A 12,330-nucleotide genomic window follows, 5' to 3' on the forward strand; every position below is an offset into this window, starting at 1 on the left:
ATGAAATTTGAGGACGTTCTGGCAGAAGTGGATGGTTGTGGGAGATTCCAATTGAGGACCATCTTATTGTTAGTAATTCCTCGTATCACGTTGCCCTTCAACTTCCTGCTCAACAACTTCATCGCGGCCATACCCTCTCACCACTGTGACTTCAGCAACTTCAGCTCTCTGGAGGATGGAGGGACTTTTGGGAATCTTACCCAGGAACAGAGACTTGCCGTCAGCATTCCAGTGCAGGAGGATGGGACTCCGAGCTCCTGTCAGATGTTCAGAGAGCCCCAGTATCACCTGCTGTTCAACTCCACCAATAGAATTGGTCTGCCGCCCGTTGTGCCGTGTCCTAACGGATGGGTGTTTGACAACACCACGTTCAAGTCTACTCTGGCCACAGAGGTGAGCTACATTTAATGAATTATACATCCAAATAAATCATACAATAAACCACCATCCTTCTATTGTCCTTCACTCATCTGTGTTTTCTCCCCCACACAGTGGGACTTGGTTTGTGACAGGAAAAGCATGAACAGATACACCGCCACCATCTTCTTCATGGGCGTCATGCTCGGGGCCATCGTGATCGGCAATCTCACTGACAGGTTTCTGGCGTCGTCCTCTTTTCCCTTCTTCTCATCCATCTCTCTTATCTCTTCCGTCCTTCCCTGCTTTGTCTCCAAGTCACTTTCTGCTAAAGAGATTAACTGTTGTAAGGGGAGAGGGGGGGGGCAGCAGGATGGAAAGCTTTTGTGATTAATAAATAAAGCAATATTACATAATTTGTAATATTATTATTAGTAGTAGTAGTATTGTTATTATCATTAATATTAGTAGTAGCAATAGTAGTAGTAGTAGTAGTAGTAGTAGTAGTAGTAGTAGTAGTAGTAGTAGTAGTAGTAGTAGTAGTAGTAGTAGTAGTAGTAGTAGTAGTAGCAGCAGCAGCAGCAGCAGCAGCAGCAGCAGCAGCAGCAGCAGCAGCAGCAGCAGTAGTAGTAGTAGTAGTAGTAGTAGTAGTAGTAGTAGTAGTAGTAGTAGTAGTAGTAGTAGTAGTAGTAGTAGTAGTAGTAGTAGCAGCAGAAGCAGTAGTAGTAGTAGTCAGGGCCGCCTCAGGGGGTGTGCGAGCAGTGCAGTCGCACAGGGCCTCGCGGGAAGGGGGGCCTCGCAATTTTTCTTTTCTTTTTTTAATAAAAATAAATAGAATGTTAACAATCACTTTCCATCACAGACCTAAAATCTAGTTTTGCTTACATGCTTATATATTTCACATTAGACACGTTTGTAGAATAGTGTTCCGGGCTCTGCGGCTCTGCAGATATAGTATTGGTTTCATTCAATTACTTTTATGCAAAGCATCGTGAGGTGGGAGGACTACCACAAGGGGGAGCTGGTTGGCGTCGGTCTGGTAGTCGGTAGAGAGATGTGAAGAAGACCGGTATTATCCACGAGGGGAGGGGGTACAGCCAGGTACAGGGTCTATTCGGCGCTGTCCACTGGAGCGAGTGGATGTCTTGGCCAAGAAAACCAGATGTGCAGCATCGGAGCGGAGGAGATGGCGCCGCGTGCCGTGGGCTTGTCGGTACCGGGTGTGATGATTGGGTTGTGCCGGGACAGGGAGGACGTTCGGCGGATAGACTGAGGATGAAAGTTGTTGCGTGTTGGAACATTCAGTCAGGCTATAGCTAGTGTTGGCTACGTTGTCGGGTGCTAACGTGTGGCGGATGGACTGGGAGCGGACTCCCGGGTTCATCCCAACTGGGGGGACAATATCATGATGGGACTGGTGAACTTTCTCCACGGTCGTCTCCTTCCTCTTGGACCTGACTGCGTTAGGGTGAGTTTTTGGTGCGGTCTGCTCTGTTCCCGCCGTGGATCTCTCTCTCTCTCTCTCTCTCTCTCTCTCTCTCTCTCTCTCTCTCTCTCTCTCTCACGCTCTCTCTCTCTCTCTCTCTCGCGCTCTCTCTCTTGCTCTCTCGCGCTCTCTCTCTCGCGCTCTCTCTCTCGCGCTCTCTCTTGCTCTCTTGCGCTCTCTCGCTCTCTCTCTCTTGCTCTCTCTCTCTCGCTCTCTCTTGCTCTCTCTCTCTCGCTCTCTCTTGCTTTCTCTCTCGCTCTCTCTCTTGCTCTCTCTCTCGCGCTCTCTCTCTCGCTCTCTATCCCTCTCTCTCTCTCGCGCTCTCTCTCTCTCTCTCTCTATATCTCTCTCTCTCTTTCTCTCTCTATATCTACCTACCTGGCTTTGGGCTTGTTTGTCAGGTTCCGGGGGTGTTTTGTGCATTTTCCCTGTTGCTGCCGGGTGTGCGACTGTGCAGGTGCATTGCCACTAAGCTTGATTGATTGATTGAAAAGTTTATTAACAGATTGCAGAATGGGTACAGTACAGTACAGCTCAATACAATTGTTAAGGGGATGCAGACCAGAGAAAGACTTTCGTCTTGTTTACATCAGGGTCCCCCATTTTCAATTCATCATAACATATATGACACACACGGCATACAGGTAGACAGTACTGCTACATCTATACATTTATGACATACCAGATTTGCAATTACAGTACTGTTTGTGATACAAAATTGGTCATTTACTGTACAACTGGGTTAGGACATTTGTAGGGGCCAGTTTCGAATTGCAGTCTCCCGTAGGTGTTCTTTGAGAGTGTTTTTGAAAGTGGGTAGTGATTCACATTCCTTTACAGTTTTGGGTAGGGCGTTCCACATTGATGTGGCATAATTGCGAAACGTGTTTAGTCCCTTGTTTGAGCCGAATCTGGGTTTAACATGATTTGTGGAGCTCCCTCTGGTGTTGTGATTGTGGTATTCACTGACCTTTGGGAAGTATTTTGACATGTACATGGGTACCTTGGTCGTGTAGTGTATCTTATAGACCAGGCCCATTGCAAGTTGCTGTACTCTGTCGTCTACTCTAAGCCATCCTAGGTTGTCAAAGTGGGCAGGGGTGAGGTGGGTTCTAGGAGTCAGGTCAAGCAGTAGTCTGACTAGTTTGTTTTGAGATGTTTGTAATTTGGTTTTTAGTGCCTTTGAGGTGCTTTGGTACCATGAGGTGCAACCATAGTCGTAGTACCCTTGAATGAGTGCTCCTGCCAGAGTCTTCAGGGTATTTTTGTTTACCAGAGAGGAGATCCGGTACAAGAATCGAGTTCGTTGGTTGACTTTTTTTATTACATTGGATGCCATTTTGTCACAGGAAGGATTAGCCTCTAGGATGGAACCCAGCTAGGTAATTTCATCTTTCCTTGTGACAATATCGTCACCCACTGTAACTGAGAAGCCGTCGGTCTTGCTGAGTTTGTTATTTGAACCGAAGAGAATGGACTCTGTTTTGCCCATGTGTAATGATAGTTTGTTGTCGGCGAGCCATATGCAGATTTTGCCTAGTTCCGAGCTGAGGGTTTTTTCAACCTGTAACTTGTTCTTGTCAGAGACCAGCAGGGCTGAGTCGTCCGCAAACAGGAACAAGTTGCAGTCACAAGCTGACGACATGTCATTTGCATAAATTAGGAACAGTAGCGGTCCTAGTATGCTTCCTTGTGGAACACCACAGCTCACTTTGAGGGGGGGGGGATAGGGTACCGTTTACCTCCACCATCTGTTCTCTCCCCTCCAGGTAGGATTGTATCCAGCTCACTGATAGACTATCAAAACCAATTGCTTTTAGCTTGTCAAACAGAATGGAGTGATTGACAGTGTCGAAGGCCTTTTGTAGGTCCAGCATAACCATGCCGCAGTATTTGCCCGCGTCCACCTTTTGTTTGATGTGGTCGTTCAAATAGAGAAGGCATGTGTCAGTGGAGTGGGATGTTCTGAAGCCAGATTGGAATTCGTAAATTAGATTTTTTTCCGCGAGGTACTTTTCGACCTGTTCGTATACTATTTTTTCCATGACTTTCGAGATGGATGTAAGGATAGAAACAGGGCGGTAGTTGCCTGGGTCTAATTTGCTGCCCTTTTTGTGCAGGGGTGTTACTCTCGCAATTTTGAAGTCCTTGGGGACGTGTCCCTGTTTTATGGAGAGGTTTATTATGTGTGTGATGACTGGGGTGATGGCGGCTGCTGAGTCTCTGAGGAATTTTGGAGGGGATGTTGTCATGGCCAGTGGCCTTGTTCGGTTTGAGGGCGCTCAGTTTTTTGAGTACCTCATCTGTAGTTACCATTTCCAGTTTGAAGTCGTCTTTGTGGACGCCTAGGTTCTTGTAGTATGCTACTATGTGTTCTACCCCATACTGCCCTGAGTGGGAGGGTAGTTTGTTTACCAGTGTTGTGGCTATGTTTGTGAAGAAAGTGTTTAAGTAATTGGCTACATCCAGCTTGTCTGTGATGAGCGTGTTGTCCGTCTTTATGTTTATGTTTGAGAACCTGGTTTTAATTTTTTTACTGCAGCCTAGTTGATTATTGAGTAATTTCCAAAGTTCACATGGTTTATTTTTGTTTTCCTCAGTTTTGTCATTGATGACATTTTTTTTTAGCAGTTTTGATCATGGAGTTTACGTCATTTCTTAGTCTGTTTCTTTCTAGTTTGAGTTCAGTCACGTGGGCTTGGAGTTCACTGCTCGTGCTTTTGGTAAGCTTTGACTGACTTTTACGAAACTCAGAGCATTTTTTGTCTCTGGCTTTCATAGCGGTCAGTATTTCAGTGTGCATCCACGTCTCAGCGCGATTTTTTACCCTGGTGGTTCTTAGGGGGGCCATGTTGTTTAGTATTGTTGAGAATTTGGTTTTGAAGCCAAGCCAGGTTTCTTCAACCAGTGTACCATTGAGCTCATCTGACCAGTCCAGGCTCTCCAGTTCAAGGTTAAAGGCCTCGCTAGAGTAGGTTTTGAGGTCTCTAGATGTGACTGTTTTGTGACAGCCAGCCTTTTGCTTTAGCTTTTTGCGGGTACAGAATATCATATAATGATCACTTAACCCGCATGCTATAACCCCTTTATTGGAGATCTTGGACTTGTCAGAGGTCAGGATGAGGTCAATGGTAGATTCACATACCCTTGTGGGTTGGTTGATTAGCTGGCTGATGCCGTGCAGATCACAAAGCCTACTGAAGGCCTTGAAGATGGGTGCTGCTTTACGTAGCATGTCCGTGTTCCAGTCCCCAATAAGCATTTTTTCTACGCCCTCCACCCCAGCTAAACACCCATCAAGTGTGTCATAGAAGCCACTGTGTTCTGGCGGTCTATAGATTGTGCCTATTAGTACTGATTTCGCCCTTTCAAATAAGATTTCAATCCATACAGTTTTAAGGATGCGTTGACTGTATCATATGCCCAGCCTCGGGCAGCGCTATTATTTGGGAATGCATTGACTGTGTCATGTGCCCAGCCTCGGGCAGCGCTACTATTTAACACTTTGAGTGCCAGTCCGGGTTTTCCTTTTTACCCCCTTGAGTGCCCAAATCCGCTCCAATGTTAACGTTATTATTGCCTAATCTATGTTTTAAATTATGGCTATGTGTCTAATCTGCCCGTCGCTTATCAAATAATCATTTTCCAGTCAACATTGTCAAAGCAGATTGTGTTTTTATCGCTTCATTTCCGTTTGATAGCATTTTGAAAACCACTCGTTTTCGAAGAAAAAACAACACATTCTATGATAATCGCCTTTTACTGGAATATTCTAGAACGTTGTCATTTGTCTGCCTATTTATGAATAGTTTTCAAATAAACGCTAGATGATCGATAGTATATGTGTACTTATGCACGCTCGTGCCGCCAGTTGAAAATCGATTCTCCTATTTTCTGACCGCGAGCAGAGTCAAACAGCCTATCACCATAATCACATAAAAGCTTATATATCCGTGAAAACGGGTCTGATTATCCTAATACTGATAACATAGATTCCTTACCTGAGATCAGATGGTATCCAATTCCTGATCCCCATTCGAAAAAATCGCTGATTTGATTGATAATAATAATAATAATAATAATAATAATAATAATAATAATAATAATAATAATAATAATAATAATAATAATAATAATAATAATAATAATAATAATAATAATAATAATAATAATAATAATAATAATAATAATAATACATCTATTTTATATAGCGCTTTTCCAGCGCTATATACTGTATACTGTATAACACATTATTCCCCGCGACTCTGATACTCCAGTTTGAGCTGGTAGACCCCGGATGCATGAGTGAGAAGTCAAATGTGGACTCGAATTTTTTTTTACCCATCCATTTTCATTGAGTCCAATCCAAAAGGGTGATTTACCATCTGGGAGACGATAGGGGGCGCTTTTTTCACATCTGAGCGCCGGGGGCAGCTGGATTTCCAACGGTCGCCTCGGTTGATGAAATATGATTTCAGATCGCTAAAAAAAATTAAAAATTATCTCACGAATATTCTCGTGATGGGCCTTCAACCAGTGGGGGGTAAACCCGAGAAATCTCGGGCGTGGCGCTCAAAGTGTTAAGTATACGTTGACTGTATCTGTGTGCCCAGCCTCGGGCAGCGCTATTGTTTAGGAGTATGTATATAAAAAAATTAAAAAAATTATATAATTTTTTTTATTTCTTTTTTGCCTTTGGGGGGGGGGGGCTCGCGTTTGGAACTCGCACAGGGCCTCGCATTTCTCCCAGACGGCACTGGTAGTAGTAGTAGTAGTAGTAGTAGTAGTAGTAGTAGTAGTAGTAGTAGTAGTAGTAGTAGTAGTAGTAGTAGTAGTAGTAGTAGTAGTAGTAGTAGCAGCAGCAGCAGCAGCAGCAGCAGCAGCAGCAGCAGCAGCAGCAGTAGTAGTAGTAGTAGTAGTAGTAGTAGTAGTAGTAGTAGTAGTAGTAGTAGTAGTAGTAGTAGTAGTAGTAGTAGTAGTAGTAGTAGTAGTAGTAGTAGTATTGGAAAAAAGAGCTGGGGAGGATTTCTGACTTAATTTAATCAAAATGAAATATCACTTTAAAGGGGCACTTCACCGAAAAGCAACGCCAATTTATTTTTCACATTATCTCACACATATCCCAAGGCTCTGCACAGTTTTGCACACATTAATTTAGTTTGACAGTTATTAAGAATGAATGAGTTTGGCGGCTGGGTGGCGCAGCGGACATCGCACTCGTCACCAACGCAAGAGACACCGGGTTCGACTCCGGCCAGCCGTCATACTAACTCAATTGGCAGAGTTAGAGGGTGGAAGTCGATGGGTGGTAATCTGGACGTTGTGGACAGCGACTCCTACAGGTCGGTTGGGGACGCCTGCACAGCAGAGACAGGAAATGGCGGGGGTAGTGTGAGCCTCCCACACGTTACACCTCGCCAATGAGAGTCCGTGCTGGCAGGTGAAAAGATGTGACCGGCTGCCTCCTCGTGTACCGGAGGGGACACGTGATGCAAGGCTTCTATCCTCCCTACAACCGGCCAGTGGGGGGCATATGCGAGCAACACACAATGGAATTGGGATGGGAGAAAAATAGAGAAAGAGGAGAAAAAGTGGATTAAAAAAAATTTAGCTGTAATTAACACAACACAATGATGCAGGGTCCTCTGATGACATCACTGGCAGCCATACGCAAACTCATTAATAAATAACTGTCAAACTAAATGAATGTGTGCAAAACAGTTTATAGCCTTGTGGCATGGGTGTGAGATTATGTGCAAAATCAAATAAATCAGCATAGTTTTTTCGTGACATGCCCCTTAAACTATCTAATCAGTGGTGTACTGTAACAAAGCAAGATGTTTAACTCCCATTAATTTGTCCTACAGGTTTGGCAGGAAAACCATGCTTCTGGTATCCTATCTGATAGCACTGGTTTTTGGATTTGCCAGTGCTTTCTCACATTCTTTCATCATGTTTGCATTCATGAGGTTCTTCGCTGGATTTGGCTTCAGTGGGATCAGTAACATCTCCATAGTTCTTTGTGAGTTTCATCCGACACTGTCACTCTCTGTTTCAAGATGTGCATAATTCATTAATTAATAAGTCTAATAATAATTAAATAGTATATATTTACTATCATGCACTTTGCTACAAAATAATCTTCCTTTCCTATATTACTACCTACTATGCTAATATCTTTACTACTATGCACTCTCAAGACTGTAGCACCCAAGTTCAACACTGTTTGACGAACATTGTTACCAGAGGTGTACCCTTCCTGCTGACCTGTTGTACAGAACTTGTAAGTGGCTTTGGATAAAAGCGTCAGCTAAATGACTAAATGTAAATGTAAAAAAGCTTTACTTATCACAGGTTTAGAGTGGGTGGACATCAAGCATCGGACTCCCATTGGTGTTCTGGTTGGCACAGACTGGAGTTTCTTCAACGCTGTACTGCCTGGTGTGGCCTACTTAGTGAATGACTGGAGGTACCTGACCGCTGTGACGACCTCACCGCTGGTTCTGGCAGTGCTTACCTGGTGGTAAGGATTATAAGACCTTCTACTGTACCAAGAGTAATATTAAGGAATCTGGTGAAAATGAAGATCTCACTTTATTTATACCTACATGTAGGGGCTGTTTTGCTCATCAGTCTCTAAATAATGTGTTGACTTGATTTATCAAAACAAACATTGTCATAGGTGGATCCCAGAGTCTGCTAGATGGCTGATAGCTAACGGACAAGTGACCAAGGCTCATTTCTACTTGAGTCAATGTGCCAAGGTCAACAACAGAGAGCAGTTCATGGCTGACATACAGCTTGAGGTAAAGAATGTGTAAATTCTGTGCGTTTGCTTTGCCATTCAACAACGTTCTCTAATGCAAGACTTTTAAATTGTTTTATCCTGCAGAACCTGTCCGAAACCGCAGAGAATGAAAACAGAACCTACTCCTACCTTGATGTTGTCAGGACCCCCAAAATGAGAAGGCTGGCTTTAATTACTTGCTTTGTGTGGTAAACATTTCTCCTCTCTACAATTCAATATACCAAATACATTGTATATATTCAATTATATATATATGTATAGATACATATAATACATACATATAATGTATATATATATACATATATCATATATTTCTGTGTAGAAGGGATATGACCTTATGCACCTAAATACATAAAGTTGATCACTGATCAAGTATTTGTTATCTCCCTCTATCATAGGTTTGGGGTCGCCGGTACCTATTATGGAATTAGCTTGAACGTCAGTGGATTTGGTGTGGACATCTACACTACTCAGTTCATCTATGGTGTTATAGAGCTTCCAGCTAAAGCATGCATCTATTACAGTTTGACTAAAATAGGTCGCAGGGTGAATCAGGTTGCCACTCTTTCACTGACTGGACTCTGTGTTATTTCCACCGCCTTCATTCCTAAAGGTAAGTGGGAAACATTACACAAAAGTTACGTATATAAAAATGAGTGTGTCTAAAATGAGCGGCAGCACTTTACTTCAGGGGGATACAATATGTATCCTACTTGTACTTACTCCATTCTCAGACCCCTGATGTCTCAGAGCAGGGAAATCCCTCCAGAATGGTTTCTACTTAGCTTCCAAATTACACGTTCAGTGAGGAGTGTGATGTGAGATTGGATATCTGAAATTGTTTGATTCTGTTGATGTCTAGAGGGATAGTGATCAAAGGGCTTTAGTCATCATTTTCACCACAACAAGTTTTTACTTTTGGGTAATCTCACATTATCATACCTTCTGTTAAAAAAATTCAACGAGATTGAAAAGCAACATTTTCATTGTACTGAATCTTTAGATGATATTTGTTTGTACGTTTTGTTAACCCTTTCACTGCCACACTACCAAACGGTTAACCCTTTCACTGCGACAATACACATAAAGTTAACTCTTTCACTGCCACGCGACAGCCGGCGACCGTCGGTTGTGTGATAGTAAAGGGTTAACCTTCTGTCGCGTGGCAGTGAAAGGGTTAACATATACTTCCGCATTAGTTCATGTGTGCCCTCTGAAATTAAATGTCACTAATAGGGGCTGCACTTTGAGGCCCCATTTATTGTGAAACGCAAGATCTGATGTAAGGTGTGATTAAAATGTTTGTCTATGACATAATACTCTTTTCCAGAGATGGCACTGTTTCGCACAGTTGTTGCAGTTTTGGGTAAAGGATTCTCAGAAGCCTCTTTCGTGGTTGTTTACCTGTACACAATGGAACTTTACCCCACTGTACTGAGGTGTGTGAATTACCTGAAATATTATGTCTGCTGTTTGGTAACAACTACGACTAAGCTGAGTTTGGATTTGTTAAAGGGGTACTTTAAAACAAAAATGAAACAAAGCTGATTTAAATTTATAACATTTTTATTTTGTACATAATCTCACACATATCCAAAAACCTTTAAACAGTTTTACCTTACTACCTTATAGTTTAATTGAGCTGCAATTAACACAACACAAGGATTCAATGTCCCCGATGGCATCACTGGTGGCAATATCCAAACTGATTTACTGTCATTAACTCAAATGAATGTGTGCAAAACTTTTTGGATGTGTGTGAAATTATGTGCAAAAATAAATAGTTTTTTGGTGAATTATACCTTTAATATCAAGACATTGCCAAGATGAACAGTTTAGATAAATAATGATAATTTTCTCTATTTGGAAGTAAGGACTAGCCTTTGAGTTTTTGAAAAATTACTATAAATTATTATCCTTCATTAGTGCTGAGCCAATTATCACTTTTTCATGATTTTTGATTGACTTCAAACTTGAATTCTCACATCTACAGTGCATTCAGAAAGTATTCAGACCCAAGAACACTCCAGTAATAGCTGCCAAGGGTGCTTCAACACCTTTAGAGTAAAGTTCTGCACATACAAATTTGTAGATATGGTGTACATAAAAACCGTGGAGATCATTTTTCGTGTTAAGAGTAAGAACCTACCAGTTTGTATTCAATGTCTCTTTCAACCAAGAGAAGGAAAGATTTTTTTATTTTTTTTAAGTCCACACAAGTGTATTTTTGATTGATCTGTAAACAAAGACCGAAAATAAACTTCATCATCATCAAAAAAAGGGGGTCTGAATACAGGTCTAATACCATACCTGTAAATTTTAGAGTAAGGTCGTAATACCGATCATTTCCGATATTACATTTTAATGCCAATATCGGTAGGCCGATAATATCGGACATCCCTAGTCGTAATGTAAGAAAATGTGGAAAAAATGAAGGGGTCTGAATACTTCCCAAATGTAATTGTATATGTAAACCTGCTTTTTCAACAACAAAAAAACCTGTTGATACAATAGGGACCCAAGCAGCACTTCAATCCCCTATCTTTAGCATGTATTGTGTTTTTTGTTCTTTAGACAAAATGGGCTGGGTTGCAGCTCTGCTCTGGCCCGTTTAGCGGTGTCCCTCACCCCTCTCATCAGCAATCTTGATGACGTCTGGTTCCCTCTTCCCAATATCATCTTCTGCCTGATGGCCTTCTCTGCTGCACTGCTGGCCTTTTTACTTCCAGAGACTGCCAATGTCCGCCTGCCAGAAACCATCGAAGACATTGAGCAAACATAGGTACTATCCCCAAACATTAGTTTAGCAAATAAAAACTAAATAAAATGGCTAATAGACTGTTCAGTTCAGTTATTTTTTATTTCGGGCTTTGGACACATAACAACGTCCATTCCATAAATCACCAAAGTTTTACCAGCTGCTATTGCAGCATTGTCCAATTGTCCGAAAAGGGCTAGGGAGAAGCACTAGGCTTGTTGGGCCCTATACCCCTGAAGACTTACGTTTAATTTTTTTATTTATTTTATTTACATACATACATATACATATAGTACACATTTCAGTACATGCATATAGTACACATTACAGTACACATTACAGTATAGTATACCTGCAGTATATAATAGCATATATAATAGTACATAATAGTGTATACAGCACATATATAATGTGCTGTATACATGTATGTTTTTTATATGCAATCCCTTCTGTACCTATAGAAAATAGATTTTTTTTTAGTCTAGATTTGAATTGATTTATGTTTTCACAATATTTTAGTTCATCCTGTAGCCCATTCCACAGGGTGGCTCCGTAAGAGGAGACACACATTATTTTCAGGTTGGTTTTCATCACAGGTTTCATCTGAGGTTGTATCCCCCCTCTTTATCCAGAAATGTGCTTCTTACATTTACCGGTAATTGATTATTTCTTGCTTTGTACTTAACTTGCAGAGTTTTAAAGTTTACCATATCAATGAACTTCAAAATGTGTGATTGTAGAAACAGTGTGTGGGTGTGGTCCCGATATCCTGCATTGTTTATTACTCTTTTTTGTAGGATAGTCAATGTATTTATGGTTGTTTTGTATGTGTTACCCCATACCTCTGTGCAGTAATGCAGGTAAGGCAAGATCCTTGCACAGTACAGAGTGCAATGAGTTGGGATTGAGTACATGTCTCAC

At 41.8% G+C, this 12,330-nt stretch overlaps 1 protein-coding gene across 1 annotated transcript in view; it reads left to right on the forward strand.

Moving 5' to 3' along the window:
* LOC311231592 (solute carrier family 22 member 6-like) overlaps positions 1-12,330 on the forward strand; it is a gene marked incomplete at both ends in the record, with an annotated part of 35,297 nt that continues 22,967 nt past the window's right edge. Inside the window, 9 exons of the mRNA XM_084318220.1 lie at positions 1-393; positions 493-596; positions 7,711-7,865; positions 8,198-8,366; positions 8,526-8,649; positions 8,736-8,839; positions 9,050-9,264; positions 9,982-10,090; positions 11,226-11,391. Coding sequence (XP_084174346.1) covers positions 1-393; positions 493-596; positions 7,711-7,865; positions 8,198-8,366; positions 8,526-8,649; positions 8,736-8,839; positions 9,050-9,264; positions 9,982-10,090; positions 11,226-11,391 — 1,539 coding nt within the window. The remainder of the gene's footprint in view (positions 394-492; positions 597-7,710; positions 7,866-8,197; positions 8,367-8,525; positions 8,650-8,735; positions 8,840-9,049; positions 9,265-9,981; positions 10,091-11,225; positions 11,392-12,330) is intronic.

The sequence above is a fragment of the Notolepis coatsorum genome (genome assembly GCF_963971535.1).
Source record: "Notolepis coatsorum genome assembly, chromosome: 7".
Taxonomy (NCBI): domain Eukaryota; kingdom Metazoa; phylum Chordata; class Actinopteri; order Aulopiformes; family Paralepididae; genus Notolepis; species Notolepis coatsorum.